The sequence below is a fragment of the Dermacentor silvarum genome, chromosome 7 (assembly GCF_013339745.2).
Source record: "Dermacentor silvarum isolate Dsil-2018 chromosome 7, BIME_Dsil_1.4, whole genome shotgun sequence".
NCBI lineage: Eukaryota > Metazoa > Arthropoda > Arachnida > Ixodida > Ixodidae > Dermacentor > Dermacentor silvarum.
This window is the reverse complement of record NC_051160.1, coordinates 15,548,745-15,571,830: the sequence shown is the minus strand read 5'-3', so window position 1 is coordinate 15,571,830 and position 23,086 is coordinate 15,548,745. Positions and strand designations below refer to the sequence as shown.

Genomic DNA, 23,086 nt, shown 5'->3' with positions numbered 1-23,086 from the left:
ATTGATTACTTTCATTTTTCTATCTCTAAGCTTTTCTTACATAATTACTCATGATGGGTCCATGTTGAGTATCCTTAAATAAATATTGTTGTCTTTTTGTTTCTACCATGTCACTGTCTTTTTGTTTGTACTTGCAAATGAATGCTTTTACAAAAGGCAAAAAAAAAATGTTTTCTGGACTGCCGCATATACCAGTCAAATGCTCCTCAAAATGAAAGTTCCAGTCTCCCTCAAAGGAGATTGTCTGTGCACTTCACAGTGTGGACAAACCAATGGGTACAAATTATTATACAAACATGTTGCCACTGAAGCTTCATTTTTCTTGCATAGGTGCCACGAAATTGATGCGAAAAGAGCACCACACTGCTATAGCATCATTTTCACTTGCATTGTGTAACCTTCTTCTGTTCTTAATGTTGACAACATGTCGGGCATATTGCAAATAGTGGCTTTATATTTCGTGGTTTCTTACTCTAAAACTGCATTTATGAATGAAATACATTAGGTTATATGCATCCTTTCTGGTCAGACGATGCAGAAGTCTACCTGCAGAAATATAATTGGTACTGACGAGCAGACTCAATCATGGCAAGCAAACAGGCCACAGATTTGGTCGAGCTTGCAGGTGTTTCACACGTTGAGAACACAAGTAACCCTCTTAAATGAATTGTAAAAGTACTGAAAGTTGGGTGAGTTGGTAGCCATTCATCTTGAAACTGCAGCGTACACACAAGAAACGACACAAGGCAAAGGTACCTACACAGGCGCTACCTTTGCCTTGTGTCCTCGTTTCTTGTGTGTGCGCTGCAGTTTCAAGATGAATAGCTACCAACTCGCCCAACTTTCAGTTCTTTTACAATTAATTTCTAGTACCATGGGCTCTTTTGTATGTTTTAATTAATCCTCCTCCTGCTAACCCAGCTGACCTGGCTTCACTGATAGCCGTGTGTCTTTGCGGGAAAAAAAAATAGCGCTTATGTGTTACCTTTGCCGTGTGTCCTCGTTTCTTGTGTGTGCGCTGCAGTTTCAAGATGAATAACCCTCCTTCTGAAAAAATATGGTGCATTGTGACAGTTGCTGATATGATTGAGCCATTTGAGGTGTTTCACATAGCAGCCAAGCTTAGTCGATCTTGATGTCAGCTGGCACTCCTTGGTGGAGGGAGGGGTTGATAAGGAGGTAGCAGGAAAATTGGGAGAAGAGGTGCTCCCCACAACCCTTCAAAACTGCCTCAACGGTTAACCAGCCCATTCTTTTTTTTTTTTTCTTCATGCTTCAACTGTGCTATTAGAGGTGAATAAAAATGTTTGCTGCTGCCAAGATTTACAAATGTAATTAACACACAGAAGCCTGGAGCCACTTATGCCATATTAGTCATACTGAGAAGCTTTATTAGCCATGCTAGTTACTTCACTGAGCAGACTCATTTTTACTGCATTTGCTAATTGCTTCACTGTTGGCGTGATATTCTTCCCTGTTTCGCTGCAAGAAAGCTACAGTAAACAGCAATGATAGATAGCTTTATTTATGTGTCTGCCAACAGCCTAAAGGCCTTTGCGGCAGTACACGTCATGCAACACTCAATGAGGTAAATGTTTGACTGCAAGCTAGCATACAGTGAAAGAAGTGAAAGTAACCACTTTCATATAATATATATGCAAGAGATTAACTTCGCCATGATATAATGAGGAGTTTGGAAGAACAGAAGTGAAAGCACATGTAAACAAATTTAAATAAAAATGTCTTTCTGTAGAAACACTCGTAAATTTGTTGCAAGTGCGTCATAGGGCAGGCAGCTCGTACATCAGTGAAATGTGTGCAAACACTTAATGTACTTTACCAGGTGGCACAAGGTATCATAAACACAACAATGCATCGCAGAAAGGTGTGTGTCTGTCATATGCTATATGCGCAAATTTTCGTTGCACATCTTCAGTCGGACTGCTAAATATACAGGCAGAGAAGTACCACTGAACCAAACTATCCCACGCGATGCCAAAATCCAGCTTGCAGCGGGAGTGGAACAGCTGCACCGAGAGCGCTCGTTTGCGCCGTCCTGCTCCAAAACGGCATGTTTTAGCGGAACATTTTGCCAGGCCTTCGCCAGAGCAGCAGCTGCCTCGCTAGTAAAACTGAAACCAAAACGTAAGCCCCGGTATAATCATCGAGGAGGTGAACTGAGCAGTCATACCCACGGATGTAGCCGATGTGATCCGTCCTCCATTTGCTGGATTTGCTATGGATGCGGAAGCATCAAATGGCTTATTTAGCAAAATAGCCGGCGTCTGTAGCAGCGAAACAGCACCTAAATTCTCATTGGCTGCGACGCCACGTCACGAGGGCGCCTCGACGGACCAGAGCGGTCGAAAGGGACCACCTGCTGCTGCAGTAGCGCGCAGTGAGGGAACAGGGCATCGCCCCGACGCCAAATCACTCGCTCTCGGAAGCCTGTGTCACGTTCCTGCATCTGCGTCCCTCGTACGTAACCGAGTGAACGAGCACAGCGAAGAATGAAAGAGCGAAGGTGGAGCGTATTGGGAGATGAAAGACAGCGATAGCGAAGAGAGCGCGAGGAGGAGGGTATGACAAAAGCGTAAGAAACGCGTAGTGCCGCGTATAAGACGGGCTCTGCGGCATCGATTGCGCCAGAGTAGCGCGCGTCGTCTGTTCACCGATGACGCCACCGATACCTTATATGGGAGCGAAGCGCTGCGTGAGTGGATATCTGTCTGCGGCGGCTGCTGTGAATCGCACCCATCGCGAGACAGACGCGCTGCACTTCGCTCCGTCTGCAACGCGCCGCACGAGACAGTTTGTCCGCGCCAGCCAATATACTGCGAAAAGAAAACGCGTATAGAACTTGCTCAAATTGCGCGTTAGGAAGCATCGTATTCGTTTTTTTTTTTTTTTTTTTTTTTTATTTTTCATTTCGCTCTATCGGAGGTTCCAGTGTGCTTCCGCCATGCGGTATTGTTTGTGGCTCAGTTCTGTATATCTCGTACTCCTGTAGCGTGGAGCTCGCCCAAGGAGGTTGTCGCATGAAAAAAAAAAAAAAAAAAGCGCAGTTTCGCCCGAAAGGCGAAGCATTAATTGCAATAGCAAATTAGTAGACAGCTACACGAAGTAAGGATAGTAGTTTTATCGGCCGTGTGAACTTGGGAACATTCGCTTACTGACTGAATTAACAAGCATGGTGTCAGTGCGCACAAGCAAACACGAAAACATCACACTCGATGACCACGCACACTCGCCGTCAAAACGCCCGCGTGAGCATGCGCGTGAGCAGCGACCTTCGTGCTGTCTATCGCTTCAACAGAAACTGAGGGACGAAAACACAGCGCGCACAAAGATATGAGCCGTCCGCAGATCGCTTTCAAGATACAGCGCGCGCGGCCGCGCCAAGTGCGCAGTTGCTGGCGGAGTAGAAGCCGCACCCCCTCCCTCCCGTGCTGCTTCCCCGCTTTCCTCTTTTCGCGTGCAAGATTGAGCTGCGATCGCCATTTCCGTTGCGCCCGGTCGCGAAATACGCAGTTAGTGTAGGAGCACAACGCCAAGATATTTGTAAGTTGGGGTATAACTAATTATGGTATTATTAATTGAATAGCAATAGGGGGTGACATATCGGGCACGTGTACCTCCTCCGAAAAAAAAAAAAATCTGGTTACGCCACTGGATCCCGTGGTTGTCACTTATTAAATGCGAAGCATTTCTTGGCGAATATTTGCCACCTTGACAGTATCTATCTATCTAGCCTCTTACGTCTTGGTGCTCTCATCGTCGTATCGTTAACTTGACATTTACCAAAATTGGCACACTATGACAAGAGTGCATGACGAACATAAATGATAGGTCATGACATTAATACCATGACATGTGTGTCATGTAGGTCATGAAACAGCTGCCTCCGTCTTGGTGCTCTCATGGTCGTTTTGTTAACTTGGTAGGTACCCAAATTGGCATATTATGACAACAGTGTATGACGAACATAAATGATAGGTCATGACATGCGTATCATGCAGGTCATAAAACAGCCACCTAAATAACAATGACCCAGCTAAAAAAACAACACTCAAAAAACCACTGAAATGGGTTCGGATCTGGGTACTAAGTGAAGGCAACACTAAAGGATGATGGTAGAAGTCATATCCATGAGCATGACTCAGCAGAAATCACAATGACTCAGGGAAAAAAATATGCACACTCAAAAACCACTCAATTGGGTTCTGACGTGGTTCCTAAGTGAAGGAAACACTAAGGATAATGGCAGAAGTCATAGTCATAAGCATGACTCAGCAAAAAGGGTTAACACAGAAACCACTGAAATTGTTGGATTTAACGATGATTCCGGAGTCCCCCACTACGGCGTGCCTCATAATCATAATAAATAAATAATCAAACCGGGGTTTTGGCACGTAAAACCCCATATTTTTCTTTTCTTTTTTTTTCTTTTTTAACGACGGCGTAGCTTGCTTAGTTATCGAAACCGCGTGGCGGCGCCCCGGTGGCCAGCTTCGTAAAATCCCTATATAAGAAAAGTACCGCCATCCTTTGACAAATGCCGCTTCGCTCTCTCCTGTGTTATCCTGTATCTCCGATTGGACGATGATAGCGCGCGCATTTCACTTCTTTATATTTTCTTTTTTTCCGCCTCAGAGCCATATTGAAAGTCCTCTGCGCAGCCGCAGTCGCCGGCAGTGGCGGCGGCGCGCGCCCGGCCTGGAAGCTTCAATGTGGACTTTCTAGGTGCGCCACTGTCGACTTGGCTTTCACAAGCAAAAAGTAAAGAAAAAGCAAGCGCTTTAGGAGAGGAGGCGGCGGAGGAAAGAGTAGATGGCGGTACTTTTCTTATATAGGTACTTTACAGCTTCGGTTTGCATTCGGCCTTATAGCGATACTGTGCATATTCTCAAAAGCCCTTGGTAACAAAGCTAGAACACACGTGCACAATGGTGGAAACACAAAAGGACATTTATTGCACCTTTGTACAAGAAGAACAGCTATAGTAAACTATGGGGAAGCGAACACGCTGAGGGACGGACGAAAATGTCGACTCGGAGGATATCGTCTGGATAATGTTCAACCATGCCGGACAAGAACGCGGCAGTCGCGGGTCCAGTGCAACCGATCGGTCGTCCCATCACCGCTCCGCTGAGAAGCAAAAGTGTGCGCTCCCTGAACACGCGGTCGGTCTGCGCGTGACGCCGTCCTGGTTTGCACCCGCGTTACCCGCCTTCAGGTGCACGTTAACATAGCAACCCTCGTGCCATTCCCTTGTCGCGGCCAGGAAAGTGGTGCTAACCCTTACTCGATCATGGTCAACGCAACGTCCGCGAAGACTTCTTTCCGTTTTGGATCAACTCTACTTGAAAGGATTCCGGCAGCCCACACACTTTTGGTACTGATGCACCAAACACTTCTGCCTGGACTGTAGTTCTATATATAGCTAGCGGAGTCCAGTCGCCCGTGCCAGCAGTCGTGTTTGATGGTCTACGTTAAAGATGTCTGCACGCCGAATTAACAAAGCTTAGTGAAATTGATATCGTCCAAACTAACAATGTTGATACGCAAGTCCGTTGAAAAAAAAAAAAAAAAAGTCGGAATTCATGGCGTGATTGCAGCGCGAAGGACCGCACGGTGCGGTGAGGTTCCTCACGTTTGTCTTTTCGCGCTGCGGTGCTTTGCGCTGCAGTCACGCCACGGACTTCGACCAATTCGTCCAAGTCACTATTCTAATTAAATGAAGTTGGGCAGGCCATGTAGTGAGTAAGGTTGATTTGAGTTACCGAACTTGTGGTGCATAGAGAAGGGAGACGAAGTTGAGGATGGGGGAGAACTGGGTAGTGTAACATGCCGGCATAGGACAGTGTCAGCTGCAGGCTAACAGCTGCAAGAAATATATACAGTGTCAGCTGGTGCAGGATAGGGGTAATTGCAGTTCGAGAGGTAATTTCGCCGAAAAACGGTGGTTACTATAGTCGGGTGCAACTTTAGAAGGTGGCGCATTTGCTCCTCAAAGGCGGGTGCACACGAAGCCTCCACCAGTGGGCGCGCACTCTAGAATGACGTCATGAGCCGGACAGCCGGTGACCCCGCCGACGGAGAAGATGGTCGCCCGCGCTTCGAACTGCGCGAACTGGGCTGAGTCGCGTCAGCTGTGTGCGTCTGCCCCGGTGTTGTACGGAACGGCGTTCCTGGAACTAGTTCCTTTTGGGATGAACGGAGGAACGCCACCGTTCCATTAAGGGGAGGTGGAACTGTAACGGTAACTCGTTAGGTTTACGAAAGAACGGTAGAGGGAACGGCGTTCCTGCTGTAAACGTTCCACGGCATTGAACAGACGCACGCACGTACGCAGCACATCATGCAGCGCGGATGGGCGACCGCGTGAGGCGCAAAGAACTACCGCTTGCCTGTCACGTGCTATGGTGCATTTTTTTCTTGAGTTCTCCGCTATATTTTTTTTTTTATGACTAGGCTTCAAGATTGTCACGTGATGCTCCCTCCTGTAGACCATAAACATAAAGACAGAGTTGGCTGCGGTGACCAAACCAGCCAGCGCAAATGTTTCACCTCGTCCGCGCCCGAAGATTTCTTCTCGTTGGGCACCAAACCCTTCCAGCCGAGGAACAGGATGAGCTGTCGCGGTACCTGCTGGTACCAGTTGACTATACCCGCTGTCACAGATGAACTTCGAGGGACTGAACCAGCTTTTCTCCAAGTACAGCACGGCAGTACCCTCAAGAAGTGGAACGACTCTTCAACATTGCCAACAAAATGCTGACGAAGAAACGGGTTCGCCTGTCGGACACCAACATCGAGATGCAACTCTTGCTGAGTTCAAACAAGGGACTTTACTAAGTTGCGAATATGTATAGTGGACATTTTTCTTACGCTCATACTGCAATATTGAATCAGCATTCATTAAACGCCTATGTATTGTTCCTTTCGATGCGGTTTCTTGTGCAAGAAATTTAATTATTTTGATGCATCTGAGTAACTTTCTCTAAGCGCAGTATCCTGACTGCGCATTTGAAGACCGAAGTGGAAGGTGCCATACGTGTTGCACTTGTAATAGACGAGCACCAAAGTTACAGTTAGACATACCTGGAGTATGTGCGGTGCTCCCGGAACAAATTCGTCTAGGAGCGTTTTTTGGATTCTTTTTATCTCCAGATAATCTGCTGTCGGTGATGTTCAAAATCATATAATATATACGTGGTTCGATGTGAGTTTTAAATCGCTAACTTTATTTCGCCTCAGGATTATCCGACACTATATTTTAATTTAAAAAATCAAATATTACGTTAATGTAACGACACGTTCCAATGTTCGTAGTGTAACTGGAACGTGTTCATTTTGCATTAAATGAACTTGTAACGGGAACTCGTTTCAATATTGGGAAGGAAGGAGAACGAGCTTCTCGTTCCTGTTTTTGAGGAACGTGTACAACACTGGTCTGCCCCTCGTCAGAGTGAATTCCCAAACCTGTGGTGGGCTATCATGCCAGAAATATTATTGCGAGCTTACGATGCACCATTTGTGCCACGTGCGTTTGTGCTGCGCCGTGCGCGAACTCGCGAGATCGCAGAAAAAAAAAAAAAAAAAGTGATAAGGGAAAAAAAAAAAAAAAAACCTATCACATTCTTGAAAATAAGTTTGTGGAAACACACACACAAAAATATATAAATCTTATACTACTTAAAACTAAGAGACAAGCATCCGTTTATTTATTTAAAACGATGAATGCAGCATTTTTGTACCTTTCCTGCCTCGATCGTCTTCTCGCCCCCGGTTTGTAATGGTTTCGATAAATGCATGGTTTCTTTCTTTCTTCTTCTTTTTTTTTTTTTTTTAGGGCACTTGTTAAATCGCAGCTGATTCACTTTAAGTTCGGAAAACGAGTAGCAAATTTTCCGTGTTCACGTAAACCAGCGCACAAGCCATGCAGCGCTGCTCCTTCTATTTTTGTCCCTTCCAACGAAGCTTGAAAGCAGACGACGCGCAGCGTTGTAAAAAGCACGGGGTTATTTTTCTCTCGCGATCCGGGATGTGCTGTAGCATTACCATCACGAGAACACTACCAAACCAGTCATGAAGATACAAAAGTCTTATGTATACCGAGAATGACGCGTTTTAGAAGCACGACTTTTTTTTTGAGCGGGACTATTTCTTTAGTCGCGGAGGCAATCGGCTGCCGTGCTTCGGTCATCTGGGCGGGGCCTCTGCCATTCAAACTTCCATATTTATTTTAAATTTCGCGCCGAAACTCGAGCGCGGGTGCGTAAGTGGGAAATCGTAATTTTTCAGTTATTTTCTCGTATTTAAGCTGTTTTGACGCGAAGAAAGTTTTCGAAGCTTGCTAGGTCGAGTCGTTGGTTCCTTCAGAATGCAATGTAGTCCTTTCTTATCGGACAACAGTGAGCTAGCGCGGGAACTATAAGACGGCGTCACCATGCACCGGTCTTACACCTTCGCGACCTTTCTGGCTTATCAAAGCCTTCACTGACGGCAGTTATTTATTTTTTATTTTTTTGTAGGAGTGTACTTGAACCTAAGTAGCGCTAATCCTTTCGCTGCAAGGCTGGAATTACAGCTTTTACTGTTTTCGTGGATACTCGTGAGCGTTCAAGGGGACAGTGACACATTCCTGCTTTCCGTGAAGAGACGACATTAAAAGTTTTAGGACTGCGATAAGAACCTTCTTGCTAGGAAATCACTACCTTAATTCAAAAATGAAAGATGTCCCTATCAAAAGATCACATATATCACATATCTAATAATCTCTTGTGAGTTGTGACCAAATGAGAACACATACGATTCATGTGTGTTCTCATGTGATCATAGGAGATTAATTATTGGATGTGTGTCATATGACATTTATTTTTGCTAGGGGCGTGTAAATAATCTTCTCTAATTAGCCAGGTAATTAGCACGCAAAATTATCCTGATGTCGGAGGAGGATTGTTGATCACCGTAGGTCTCACAATCAATGAACATTATCAATGAAGTCAATATTTTGCACCCCCTTTTTACACAGTTTGTCTAACGTTTCCGAGACTCTCGGTATGGCCTATGTTACACTCACGCGCAGATGATTTAAGGATGGAAAACAAATGAATGAAACCTACCATCTGCGCTTGCTGTGATGATAATTAAACTCTTCAATGAGGGCTATCGAAGGAGTAACAACGTAATTCATTAAATTTATATTTAAAGGATCTTAAAGGATTAAAAATGAACAAATCTCCGTACAGCGCTCCGCTTGACTTTTCGTTGTTTCCTGCAATAGCCGACCGCGTTATTAATAACGGAAATTCTATTTGTTGTTCTCGTGGCAGGTGCGTAACGCAAACGGCCCCATTTTCCAGTGTTCGCGCCTGGAACAGAGGCAACGTGAAGTTTTCTGCCAAGAGTCGTTGAGCACCACGATGGTCGCCGTGCAGGGGGTCTCACTGTTTTCTCGCCGGCAGCGCACGCTCTACGCCTCTTTTTTATCGGCCACGAACCGGCTCCGGTGCAACAGGAACTAAGCTGACTCCAAAAACGTGCTTGCCGCGCGCATGATACGCATTTCAAAAACCAGTTCACTTGCCCGTGGTTCTTGCCACCGCCACCAAGTGGCGTCACTGTCTTTCGAGGAATCCGGTGGAAACCATATACAGGTGGCGCGCCCTCGAGGAAAAACGCGGATTACTTTCTGACTACGTTCCCCGGGGGATGTTGTGCGTGTGTCGTGTCGTCTGCGAAACCATCAGCGAAAATCTGCGTGGTCAAGTGGTGATCGCGTTGGTTTAGATGTGATTTGTGGTGCCGGTTGCATTGACCGACACCGTTCCCCGTTTTCTTCCTGCGGCGTGCTACGTCAGTCGCCAACATTTGCCGAATCGTGGAGATCCCGGAATCTGCATGCAATCCTCAGCAGTGTCCTGAGACTGCGTGCGACTTCCTTGGCGATCAGCGAGCCCTGCTGAAGCGACCAGCCAGCAGGATGAGCGCTGCCAAAGCGGCAAGCGCTCCCAAGGAGCGACGGTAAGTCTGTCCTGCATCTAACTAGGCCTAACCTCTGCTGCTAGTTGCTCGCATTCCTCGACGAGATTTTTTTTCGGGCACGACTGCGCTAGCTGCCGCCAACGCCAGCGGCGCTCTGACGTCCCAGCGCAGCCTCTGGTGTCGGATGGCTGCCACTTCCTGGATAACTAACCACTGGCCGTCCCGACCAGCTGTTTGCAGAGCGTCTGCGCGCTGTCTATGTGCGCGCGCGGAGAGTCTCAGGCCGTGCGTTTGTGCACCGCATGTGACATAATCTAGGGGCCGACGATCGGCCGTGGCTGTCGTCATGCGCTCAAGGCGAGCGCCGCGCGCGAGTCGGGTGATCGGCTTCCGCGGCTTGATTCAAGTGACTGGTTTCTTTCGCGGACTGACCTTATCGTTGAGAGTGCTTTGCCGCCTGCTTCGGCAGGCAAATTGTGCTGCCTGTACCTCAGTGATGCGTCGCCTCGGTTCCCAAGGACGTTCGCAATTCGAGACTGTTACGTCGCTCCAGTTCCGTGCCCTGTGGATCCTCGGGACTGCGCAATATCCTCCGCGGTGTCCCGGTACGGTCATCTTACGACCTCTGTCCTCGGTCAGCCTGTCAGAAATTCAAAATGTTTGCTCGCTGACGAGGACAGAGGCACCGCAGTACGGTTGCGTAAGCTTGCGGAGACGGCTGGGGTGAGTGAGTGTGGGGGTAGCTCTTGCGTGAGACGCTGTTATCTCGAGCCCTAATGAGAGCCCCGATTTCCGAAGCGACGCGTAATGAGCGATATTTTTGTGGAACGAAGCCTATTCACTTGGTTTCCTTATTCGCGATCCATTCATACCCTATTTAATTTGTAGCGTGGCTTCACTCGCACCCGGTACTACGAGCCATGTGTGGTGTGAAGTGTTCAAGTTGGAGATAACTGCTCTCCTTGGGTACGACACGGTCGAATTATCTCATCTTTTTCCTTTCCAGCGTTCTTATCTTGGGCAGAAATACACGCAGTGTTCAAAATCTCCACGGAGTAGTACCTTAATGTCCGTTGCCTCTCCGCGCTTGACACTTTAATCAAGCACACAGTTCGTAAGTGCCAACTATGTGTCTAGACGGGCGCTCAGCGTGCCAGATCGTCATGCCACTCAAGCTGCGGACTTTCACACTTCGCGACTCCCCGCGCCAATGAAACAGCTGTGCGAAGGTTATTGAACCCATTTCCACGAATCGTCCGTCAAGTAGGCATTTTTGATGTGGAGAGTTACCCTTCTCACAATGCATTTCTGAGGAGAATGACTTGTCACGCCATTGGTTGAAACGCGTTTCCTTTTCTATGTCTTACCTGTGTGGCATACACATTGACAAGACGCAGCAATGCAAGCATTATTTCCTTGTCAACTACATTCACTGGCATAACTGTCACCATGCAAAAAGCTACCATGTCCTTCATGCTTTGCTCTACGCCACTGCGATTAAATCTTTCGTGTGTTCTCCTTTGGCCCATTGGCAGTGAGAACTTACCACACTGTAATAGAATGAGTCCTTGAGTGTCTTCAATGTGGCCATGAGGGCTACTCATTATATTTTTGGAGCAAGCAGCATGTGACCACCATAAACACGACATTTAAATGAAGACTGTAATCTTGGAGAATGGAAGAGTCGACATTATTTTACAGGTAGTGCAAAGGTACATCACAAAGCGAACCTGTGTGGTTGGCTGTCCTGTTTGTTTTTATTTCTCCAGTGTAATTTTATGCCAGCACACTTGCAATGCTTTAGCTGTCGACTCTAGCAAACAGAGTGCTTAATTTGAAGCCTTGTAGCAAAGGGGGCAGCCTAGACAAAGGCGAAAGCACTGGTGCTCTTTGACACACTGCTTATTGCTTCTCATTTATGCAAATTCATTTGTAACTTCAAAGTCACTGCTCTGAAAGAAACAAATGGGATTTTTCATTGAAACTTGTAAGAAATACATTTATGACTAGCTTTCCTTGGCATGAGCAAAGGCTTGCTTTTGAAGACTCCTTTTGCATCTGTGTTATTATACATTTTCGTGTGTAACTTCTAAGTCACTGTTCTGAATAAAACAAACATTTGTTTTGTTGGGACCTAAATGAAATACACTTTTGATTAGCTTTCTTTGGCCAGAGCAAAAGCTTGATTCTGATGGCTCCTTTTGCATGTATGTTAACCTTAAAAGCCCCCTTTTCCCTCTTTTCTGCTGGCTCTTGGCAACTTGAGTCATGTGAAAGTGTGGCAATTTGAGCAAGCCAGTAATTCCTGCTGTTGCGAACCTCAGCTGGAAGTCAAACAGAGAAGGAAAACTGTGCACACGGCACTTTGGGAAAGTAAAAGGTTTCCATCGTTTTCTTCCTCTAAAATTTTTGTCATTCCAAATATACATTACAGAAGCTTTAATGCTAGCAGCAACAATTTGCCCCTTATAAACAGAGGAATGAAAAAAAAAAATCAATAGTTAAGCAAAACTTCTATATTTGCTCCATCACTCTCACGGTGGGGAACTGAGAGGTGGAGAGAAAGGAATCCTTGGATCTCTAATCCAAAAGCTGGGAGCCAGCTGCAAGTGATTAAGCCCGCTTAGGTGGCTGTGATAATGTAATTATAGAAGTAAAATTTTAGTAAATTTGACAGCTGTCATCACTCCTTTTCTCATTCTAATATTGTTCTAACGCTCTAACAAATGACAATGGTGCTGCAAAGTCAGTGATGAGCTGTGGCATTTTTTTCTGTGCACGTGAGGTATCTGTGGTCGAGCACATGGAAAATTCAACTCATTTGCAAATGAAGCAGATGTGCTTTTCAATTTGGCTATTGTCATTTTGAACTGTGTGGAAAGAAAGCACGCTGTAAGTGGTGCCCATGATTGTTCATTTTAGCATGCGCAAGGAAAAGGAGTGTAGGGAGCTGTAATGGCAAGGTGACTGTCAGAGGAGCAAGAGCAGTGATGTTAAAGAGAGAAATTAGTGAAGGCATGCAATCAATGCAGTGGCCAACAGGCCTTCATATTATCTTGGTTGCCCACACCCTTAATGTATGTAACCATATGTGCAAAGTTATTGTTTGAGGAAATAATGAGTCGAGCATTGAAGTCCTTCATGTTTTGTCTTTCTCTGCATGGTGTGCTAGAGGAAGTATCTCGCTGGTAGGTCGAAGACTGTACAGTATCACACATTGAGATAGTACATTCTTGGGGTGATATTGCAATGGGGGGGAAAAAAAAAAGACAGCTAGAGAAAAAAAGGCAGTGGACAAGATTTCATTCTCTTAGGACAGGTAAATGAAACAAGAACGTTGAAAGTTGCGTGCTTATATTATAACAGCTTAATGAAAATAAACAGGCCAAAGTGCTTACACCAACGTCTCTCTATATTGAGTACAGGAGATCACAGTAATAGAACATGAGAAATAAGTATTTTAAATTATAAATGTAGAAAAGTAAGTGTTCGGTTTCGTTTTTCATGTCGGTATTATTTATTATCAATTTGTCGGGGAAGTTCACGTCCTTTCGTGTTGTTTCCGCGGCGAACTTTAACCAATTTCGCGCCGTACGTGCCAAATTTGAAAAGACAACAATGGCATGCGTCAACTCTTGGCAATTGCTCCTTCAAAATAAGTGTGTATCTTATTTCTTTGTTTCGTTGGACTAACTATAATTGTGTGATATTCAAAACCACGCAAGGCACTGTGCTTCGCGGAAGGAGACGTTTGCTCGAGTTGGGCCGTCGCGGCCTGTCATCTCCGGAGTTTCATTAGTTATAAATGCTGGCGTCGTGCTCTGTAACCCACAAAACCTAGACCCCCCCACCCATTGAGCGGGCGACGTTTCTTCCTTAGTAGAGCGACCAGTTCCACTTGTTATTTATATACACTTGTGTTTGTACTTGTCATAAATTTACGTATTGTTTCCCGTATTCTCCCTGATTGTCGCAGTTCTTCGGACTTGTTGGTGTTCGCGGTATTTTAATCAACGAAATTGTAATTTGACACATGCGGCGACCTCAACTTGTTCCTGATTGGTTAGCGAAAGGTGGCAATGTAATCAATTTTAGCGGCTAAATTTCAGCCATTTTTATCACGATGCTTTAATTATTTTCTGTAATGTTAAAAAAAAAAGCTAGAAGTGTAAGTATAAGCAGGGTCCTATTGAAGGACCCTGGTATAAGCTACGAAGTTACAATTGTAACAACATTCTTTGGTCGAAACAATCCACGTTGGCCTGCCTCTTGCTTTGGGCTCGTTTTCAGTAGGACATCCGCTTGTTCGCTCGAATCCACCGGGGTCTATAAACGTTTGACCGAGTGCGTGTTTCTGGACACTGCAATTCCGCCACATTTCAAAATGGCCATCTTGTCAGCTCTGATTGGCTCACCGGTCTGCCGCGGCATCTCTGATTGGCTTAAAACGCCAACGTGGCGGTATTTGACAGCGTATACAAATAGTATTCCGGGTCGCACTGTCCCGCAGAACTGATTTGCCATGTTTCTTGGTATATGCGCTTTCGTCCCGTCTGGCAGAGTATAAATGTATATGTATATATCCATGTATGTATATATAAATGTATATATAATGTATATAAATAAATGTATATGTATATATCGGCCAAATAGTCATGTATATAAGAGCAAAATTCACCGATGACGCGGCGAAATTCCCAAAAGGACATCGTCGCTCTGTGCGACCGACTGGCTGGCAACTGTCATCCAGTATGCCGTGCGCGACATCGTCGATGCTCGTAAATTTTGCTTATTCGTCGAGGTGGCTCGGCGGATATATGACATTCTCCTGCTGAGCACGAGGTTCGTGGGTTCGACTCCCTACCTCGATAGTACCGTTTCGATCGGGGCAAGATGCACCGTTCTTTGGGTGCACGTTACAGCAACCAGCGTGGTCAAAGTTAATCCGGAGCTCTCCAGACTACGGCGTCCCTCATAGACCTCACTGTGCAGTTTCGCGAGTCGCCACGTTAAGCCCGTATTGCTCGTTTTCTATATTTCTCTCTCTCTCTCTCTTTTTTAAACCCGTCATTCTAAGTTTGAGAATGTTTTGCTTGGCCGCATTCCGCCAGTTTCTGCCAGGCTCGAGTTATTCCTTCCTCTTTCTTGTTACGCGACCCATTCCTCGGATACTCGACGTATATAGTACGTAACCATAACCACGGGAAGTGCTTGGAGAAATGGTGGCTCGAATTGCCTCAGCTATAGCTTCACTGCGCGCGGGGCTGGCTGCAGATGCTGTCCATCACTGGTCTTGCGTCATCAGGGGCTGAGAAAACGGCATCGTCCTCATCTATTCCGGGAACCGGGCGAAGCTTCAGGCTTCCGCTTTCCGCTGCGTGTATTTCGGACCGTATAGAACAACCGCCTCCGTTCTATAGATCCTTTCATCCGACTTGTGTCGGCAGTGTGTTCGTGGCCCCAGAAGCCTCCCCGTCATGCATTTTTGACAGAGAAGTTAGCCGAGAAAAAAAAAGAGAAGTATTTTGTCTAATATAGTATACTGCAGACACATATTCTTGATGTCATCATCATCATCAGCCTCTTTTTATGTCCACTGCAGGACGAAGGCATCTCCCAGCGATCTCCAATTACCCCCGTCTTGCGCTAGCTGATTCCAACTTGCACCTGCAGATTTCCTAATTTCATCACCCCACCTAATTTTCTGCCGTCCTCGACTGCGCTTACCTTCTCTTGGCACCCATTCTGTAACTCCAATGGTCCACCGGTTATCTATACCCTACGCATTACATGGCCTGCCCAGCTCCACCTTCTTTCCCTTAATGTCATCTAGAATATCCGCTATGCACGTTTGCTCTCTGATCCACACCGCTCTCTTCCTGCCTAACATTTTTCTTTCCATCGCTTTTTGTGCGGTCCTTAACTTGTTCTCGAGATTCTTTGTTAACCTCCAAGTTTCTGCCCCATATGTTAGCACCGGTAGAGTGCCACGATTGTACACTTTTTTTTTTTTTTTTTTTTTTCAATGACAGTGGTAAGCTACCAGTCAGGATTCGGCAATGCCTGCCGTATGTCAGATATAAAGAACGTGCCCCATGCGTCGAGCTCATGTATGCAGCTTTCTTTTTTTACTTAACGATAGAATTCACTTGTCAAAAGATGCTAACCGTACACCAAAACTGGCGCCAGCTGGAGAGTTCTATATATTTATAGGCTATTGTAACTATCGAATAGTCTGCTATTCGATTTGTATTCGATTCAAGAGTTCACTGTTCGAAGTTGTCGAAAAATTGTCCCATAAGGGACAACGGAAGTTTTGTTTCACTTGTTTTAGAAAATATTAGATATTCCATTCGATATTCGAACGTTGTTTTTCTCTAACATCCGCATTCAATTCGACTCGGAAAAATATTCTAATCGAACATCCATACTTAATATCCCTACGTAAGAAATATGAAAGGATACACCCAAATTGTGTTTAAGAGGCCGTAATGACTAAACAAACATGTGCCGCACAGAAGTGTTTGATGTGACTGAATATTCAACAAGAACTCTACTTGGTCACACATTAACATGTGATGTTTCGCATCCACACATCGCCAGTAGCCGTTGCTCGAAAACAAAAGTGTAGCGAGTGCTAGAGCCATATATGGCCTCCAAAATAGCGCACGGCTTGAGGTGATCTCGGAGGCCATTGTAGAAGCAATATGGTTTCCACAGCTTGCATGGGCATGATGGTTAGTTGCGTGGATTTGTCTGATATTCGTGGTTGTGGCTTCAAATTACGAGCCGCGCTTGTGTCCTTTTGCGATGCTCAGACCGGGTGAAGATCCGGATTCGTGGTTCGTGCTGTGAACCAGACTGCGCTTCGCGTCTATTCATCGTCGTCATCATCATCAGCCTATCTTTAACTGCAGGACGAAGTCCTCTCCCAGCGATCTCCAATTACATCTATCTTGCACTAGCAGTGATTCCAACTTGCGCCTGCAAATTTCTTGATTTCAACACCTCACCTAATTTGCTTGCGTCCTTGACTGCGCTTCCCTTCCCTTGGCACCCATGAGAGAGAGAGAGAGATAAACGAAGAGGAAAAGGTAGGGAGATTAACCAAGGACGTGCCCTGTTGGCTACCCTACACTTGGGAGGGGGAAAAGGGGAAGAATAGATAAAGAGAGACAAGGAAAAAAAAATATTGGAGTCAGTCATGGTTTTCTATAACTCTAATGGTCCACCGGTTATCTGCCCTCGCATTACATGGCCTGCCCAGCTCCATTTTCTTTTTCTCTTAATATCAACTATAGAATATCGGATGTGCACGTTATCGGTCTATTTCACACCGCTTTATCTTTTCCTGTTTCTCAACCTTACTCCTAACATTTTTCGTTCCATCGCTCTTGGCGCGGTCTGAACGAAGATTTCGTATCCTAGTTTTGTCGGCGGTCTGCTCGCGAATGAACCGAAGGTGCGCGTCTAAAGAACCCCCTCGTCGTATAAATAGTGGAGTAATAACGGAGTAATAATGGAATGATAACAATTTTCAAGTGCATTGACTTCGGTCGAGGTTGTCGTGGCCTCAACACTTGGCACATAACCTCGAGGGGGATTGGCCACACTTGGGCCAATGAAAAGTGCATCCAACGAAGGACAAAAGGGGGAGAAAAAAGAACGATAAAGAAGACCGTGTGCAATTTAAGCATAACAAAAGTTTGATAGGGATTACACACACGCACACACACACACACACAACAAGGAGGGGGGGGGGGGGGATATAGTCGATGTGAAGCGCTGTGCAATAACGGTGCAAGTCAAGGAAGATCTTTGAACCGAGGTCCGTTTGGTGAATACGTTGGATAGAGGCCGATGAAAAGACACGCGCTGGGAATAAAAAAGTAGTAGTAGTAAGTACCGTATATACTCGACTAAGGGAGGCACTCGTGTAAGCGCCGCACCCCCAACTTTGCAGCCCAATTGGATTTAGAAAGAAAAAAAAATGTTAAAGCATAGAACTAAGACAACTAAAATAAAGACTGAAGAGAGCGTCGCAGATTGTGTGCACATGCGCTGGGATTATGAGCGCGTGACGTGCGCTGTCTGCGGACATTGTCGTGAAAAAAGAAAGTGATCTTTACAGTAATTAAGTAAAATTCCGCAGTGGGTTGGTTGGTTAGACATAATTAACACTGCTGCGCGAAGCGACGAAGGTACAGGGCTTGGGCGAGAAAACCACCTCAGGTGTCGTGTGTGGTTTTCTGCCCCAAGTCCTGTCCCTTCGTCGCCTAATTTGCGCAACAGTGTTAATTCGATCTTTACAGTATACGTGACCCCTGCGCTGTAAAAAAAAGTTACACCCTTTAAAGGGACTAAAGGGGTTTAAACCTGCCCATAAGTCACAACCTCGCACCCCAAAAAAGGGTGCAAGGGTGTGAGTTAGACACATTTACACCTTTTTTTTTTTCACTTTTAAGGGTGTAAGTTGTTTACAGTCTGGGCCCGCTCTGCCGTCGCCATACCCTATTGGCGACGATGCCATGCCAACAACCGAAAATTCACTGCTGTGAATCTGTAAATTATTGTCCCCTCTTTGACTTATGCAGTGCATTTTCTTTTTTCCTAAGCTTTACCAACAAAGGCCTGAAATGCAGGGTTCCTGCCATAGGGAAGTGGAGCGACCCGGTGCACAGCGCGGAGGGTGGGTTCAGTATATAGATGCCGCTTTATAGCGACCGCAGAACAATGAATAACGACACGTTGATCTGTTGTAAAATATTCGTTTGGAGATTGTACGGAAGTTCATGTTCGTGAGAGAGTGTGTGACTGGGCGGCGCATACTGAGAGCCGGCCCAGGTAGCACGTATGCCGTAAAGATCGCCTCCCTTGTTAAACGCTTTGGCGTCACAGTCATATCTATAACGCCATGGAGGATACCGAGGATGACCGTATCCACGAGTGTGCTATACCGAACCGAATCTGTGCAGCGGTGACAGTGACAGTATAGTATAGTATAGTATAGACGCGCCCAGCTGCGAGTAGTATAGTAGTACAAACTTTATTTCTTTTAGTGATTTTTGGCGGTAGGTTGGTCCCTCAGTCCAAGGCCCGACGGGTCTCTGCGCATATACTCTTACACGAGTATATGCGCTAGTCGTTCCATTTATCTATCAAATGCGAATGAAAGGAAATGAAGTTACTGCTTAGCGCTCTGCGGCTGTCTCGCATCATTAGCTGTACCTCTGCTGACACCTGAACGGTGCATGGTCATGCAGTGAATTGGGGGTGGGGGGGTAGGGGAGTAGAATGACAGAGAGGATAGCAGGAAGGTTATAGTTTATAGTACAGCATAGCATATTATATTGTTACGATGGGGTGCGTTTATTTAACAGACGAATTGATGAAAAGGGGCCGCGCCGACACCGAGTCGCTACCAAGACGAGCGCACTTCGTTCTCCTCTTCTTCCGTCCTTGCCGTAGCTTTAGCGTAACACTCCTCCCTTCGCAGACTAGGCCCGCTGGGCGAGTAACTGTTACGTCCACTCGGAGTCACGTGGATGACAAGCTGCGTCTTCTTAAACCGGTAGCCATTGGACACGAGACGAGCAATCGAGTAGGTTACATCACTTAGGCGATCGGTGATGACGAAAGGCCCGGTGTAACGAGCCAGAAACTTCTGGCACAGGCCGCGCTTGCGAAGTGGTGCCCAAAGCCGTACAATGTCCCCTTTGTCGTATGACACATTCTTGTGTCGTGAATCGTATAGCGGATCTTGGAGTGGTCCTGGGATGCCAACGTACGGAGCTAAGCTATGCGGCGTGCTTCCTCAGCGTGACAGAGTCTGGGCAATAGAAGAGTCCGCATGAGAAGTAAAAGGTGGAATGGTGTCAAGGTAGCTGCGGGGTGATCGAACATAAAGAAGATAGAAAGGGCCTGTAGTTTCATGCCTTGCGGTGTTGTAGGCGTATGTCATAAAAGGCAAGATGTCATCTCAATTTTTGTGCCTGGAATCCACGTACATCGAAAGCATGTTGGTCAAAGTTCTGTTAGTGCGCTCGACGAGACCATTTGTCTGAGGGTGACACGGGGTCGCGTGGCTGCGTCGGCCACGAACTGGCGACCGCGATCGCTCACAATAACACGAGGGGGTCCACGACGGAGTATAACGGAGGACAGGAGGAAGCTCGAAACATCCAAGAGCCGTGGCCGTTGGCATCGCTGCGGTTTCAGCATGACGCGTGAGATGGTCGACGCAGACTATAATCCAACGGTTGTCGTTTGTTGAGCGCGGGAACGGGCCGAGAAGATCCACTCCAACCATTTCGAAAGGAGATGATGGTGGCGCCACAGGGTGAAGGAGTCCGACCGGAGCAGTATTAGGGCGCTTGAATTGCTGGCACTTGTTACAGCTGGCCACATACTTTTCTATATCCCGTCGCATACTAGTCCAGTAGAATCGGCCCTGAATGCGGTGAAACCCAGGTGCCCTGCGGTCGAGCCGTCGTGCATAGCACGGTGCACATGGGTTCTCAAATATTTAGGGACCACAAAGAGGAGGCGGGCACCATCAGCCGCATAATTCTTCCTGTAGAGCAGAAGACCATCTTGGATGACAAAGCCATTGTTACCTGTCGGCTGAGCAGCTGAGGCGAAGAGGGCATCCAGGCTGCGGTCGTCACGCTGCTCTTCCCGGAAGGTGGCCAGGTCCGGGAAAAAGAATGTCGTCGATGGCGGCCAGAAACTCGTCGAAATCGTCGGCGTCACATTCCGTCCTTCTTATCCGTCCTTGCCGTAGCTTTAGCGTAACAGTATATAGTATAGTTTATAGTGTAGGAGGAAAGATACTATTTACAATAGCCAAATATTATTCCTCAGCTTTAGCTCCCGCCTTTGTATACAGTCGAGCCCGGGTATCTCGAATCTAAAGGTGATCATGAAAGTTCGATGTATAGCTAATTCGATATATAATATAAATATTTTATACAAAAAATTTCAAGGAGATTTTACAGCTGTTCGTTATACACAATAATTCCTTATATATGGGTTCGATATATCCGGGTTCGACTGTATATAAATGAACACGCAGGCAGCGGCTTCGTTGCTCTGTCACTGGCGAATGCTGCGTCTGAGAGTTCGCAGACAAGGCCGTTAGCGGTGTCGGGGTTATCCGCCGGGGTTATCGGAATATGTTCTAACGATTTATCTTAAGAGGAGATTCGAAAGCGGTGCACTCGCAAGATAGATTAAGCTAATCGTTTGGCGAGGTAGATATAGTAAACGTTTCAAGAATGTTCATGGCTTACGCGAGTCTTCATTGAGCTGTCTCGCTTGAGGTCTTCGCATTGCAAACGGCGGTGGTGACATTCTTTAAATTTCTCCTGTTGCTTGTAGCACTGGCACGCCTCCCTGTTGTCCTGGAGGAAGGCTTCCCCGTATTGTATGCGTTAGCTTCAAGGAGGCGTGTGTTTTCGTGGAACGCGAGCCGCGCATAGTATGCGTATAAAATACGAGTATATGTATGTCTGCGGATTCGGGATCGAATCCCGGCCGCGGTGGCCGCATTTCGATGGAGGCGAAATGCAAAAACGCCCGTGTGCTTGCGTTTTAGTGCACGTTAAAGAACCCCAGGTGGTCAAAATTATTCCGGAGCCCTCCACTACGGCGTGCCTCATAATCAGAACTGGTTTTGGCACGTAAAACCCCAGAAAGAAGAAGAATGTATGTCTTTTCTCAGACTTCTTATACCTATGGCGATTGGCCGTGCTGAGCAGACAGGGGCTAATAGGCGAGCATCCTCCTGAGACCCGAACACAGCTATGTGATATAATCGCTCCTCAATGTGATTTTTATTGTCTGCTTTTATGTTATGAACTTGAAAAACAAATTTTAAAGTCTAAATGTCACGGTTAGATGCGAAGAACTGCGTCTCCGTGTATGTCTCCATGTCCTCATGCTTGCTATGGTAAAAACTGCACTTCATTGCTTAAACGCAGAGGTGAAGATGGAACTACGTGTAGTACATTTCCATGTTGCCGGCGCGTCCAGTATTTTCACGCAATACCAGTGATTTTGAAACACACTTCGAGGTTGCTTTCGGTCGTCTAGGACGACACACAGGTCTAGATCAGTTGATTGTCAAATTGCTCGAAAGCGGATGACAAGAATATGAGTAAACCACTTCTTTGCACGCACTTACACATGCACCGTACTTCAGATACACAATGGATATTTAGCGTAACCACTTCCGAGTGAATTTCGAGAGAGAAAAAAAAAATGTTGAAGGCATGCAATGTGCAATGTATTGTACAAGGGGTATTAGGAGGATATATTCGAGGCGCAAACTTTAGCCATTATTACGAGAGCAATCGCTTTGTGCCGCGAAGGTTGTGGCGCGCGGCGGTTTCGCAGGCTATATATCGTGGTCAGGAAAGTGTGCCTCGCTTAGTGCTCTGCCGCGGACTTCGGCCTTGCGATTCCAGTTCAACTCCTGAACAGCGCGGGTGGCTGCCCCAATTTTTCGGCGCGCACATCGAAGGGTCGCCCTAGTACGGCGGTGACACAATTTTCAGTCAGCATTCCTAACAAGTGTAGCGCGCTGAAATACGAGCTTTCGGTACTCGTGAATTAAACGAAGCGAGAGAGGGAGAGGGGAAAAAAAGATTGCAGTTCTGCCGTCCGTGCGCGTTATGCATATTTTGTCCACGAATTACACTGGAGGGGCTTTTATTATATTATTGCGTTACCATTAGGGAGTGTCGAAGGTGAAAAAATAGTATGTCTATGAAGCCGGTCACGTGGTGTATATATATATATATATATATATATATATATATATATCACTTAGCTCCTCGAAAAGGCAGGACGTGTGTCGAAGGAGCTCCTGAGTTCACAACACTTTGCAGTGTGGTGAACGCGGTGTAAATAATGGATCCGGGACCTCAAAGCGGTGCGACCTAATGGTAACGCATTTATATCGCATTTACCTCTACATCGCCATTGAATTTTTTTCTTTTAACGTGAGCAGAATTAATAAAAAAATAATCACTTGTGGCGTACAGCACAAGTCTGCTCATTGAGCTGGATTACTCGAAGAGGCGGACATTAATTC

General features: G+C 46.2%; 1 protein-coding gene across 3 annotated transcripts in view; it reads left to right on the top strand.

Moving 5' to 3' along the window:
• The first annotated feature begins 9,691 nt into the window (after positions 1-9,691).
• LOC119457589 (hypoxia-inducible factor 1-alpha) overlaps positions 9,692-23,086 on the top strand; it is a 222,443-nt gene continuing 209,048 nt past the window's right edge. For 2 of the 3 annotated variants that reach the window (XM_049670257.1, XM_049670258.1), the window contains exon 1: positions 9,693-10,029. In XM_049670257.1, coding sequence (XP_049526214.1) covers positions 9,989-10,029 — 41 coding nt within the window. In that variant the 5' untranslated portion in view covers positions 9,693-9,988. Of the gene's footprint in view, positions 10,030-23,086 lie in introns of all 3 variants that reach the window. The other variant, XM_049670259.1, reaches the window with a different exon arrangement.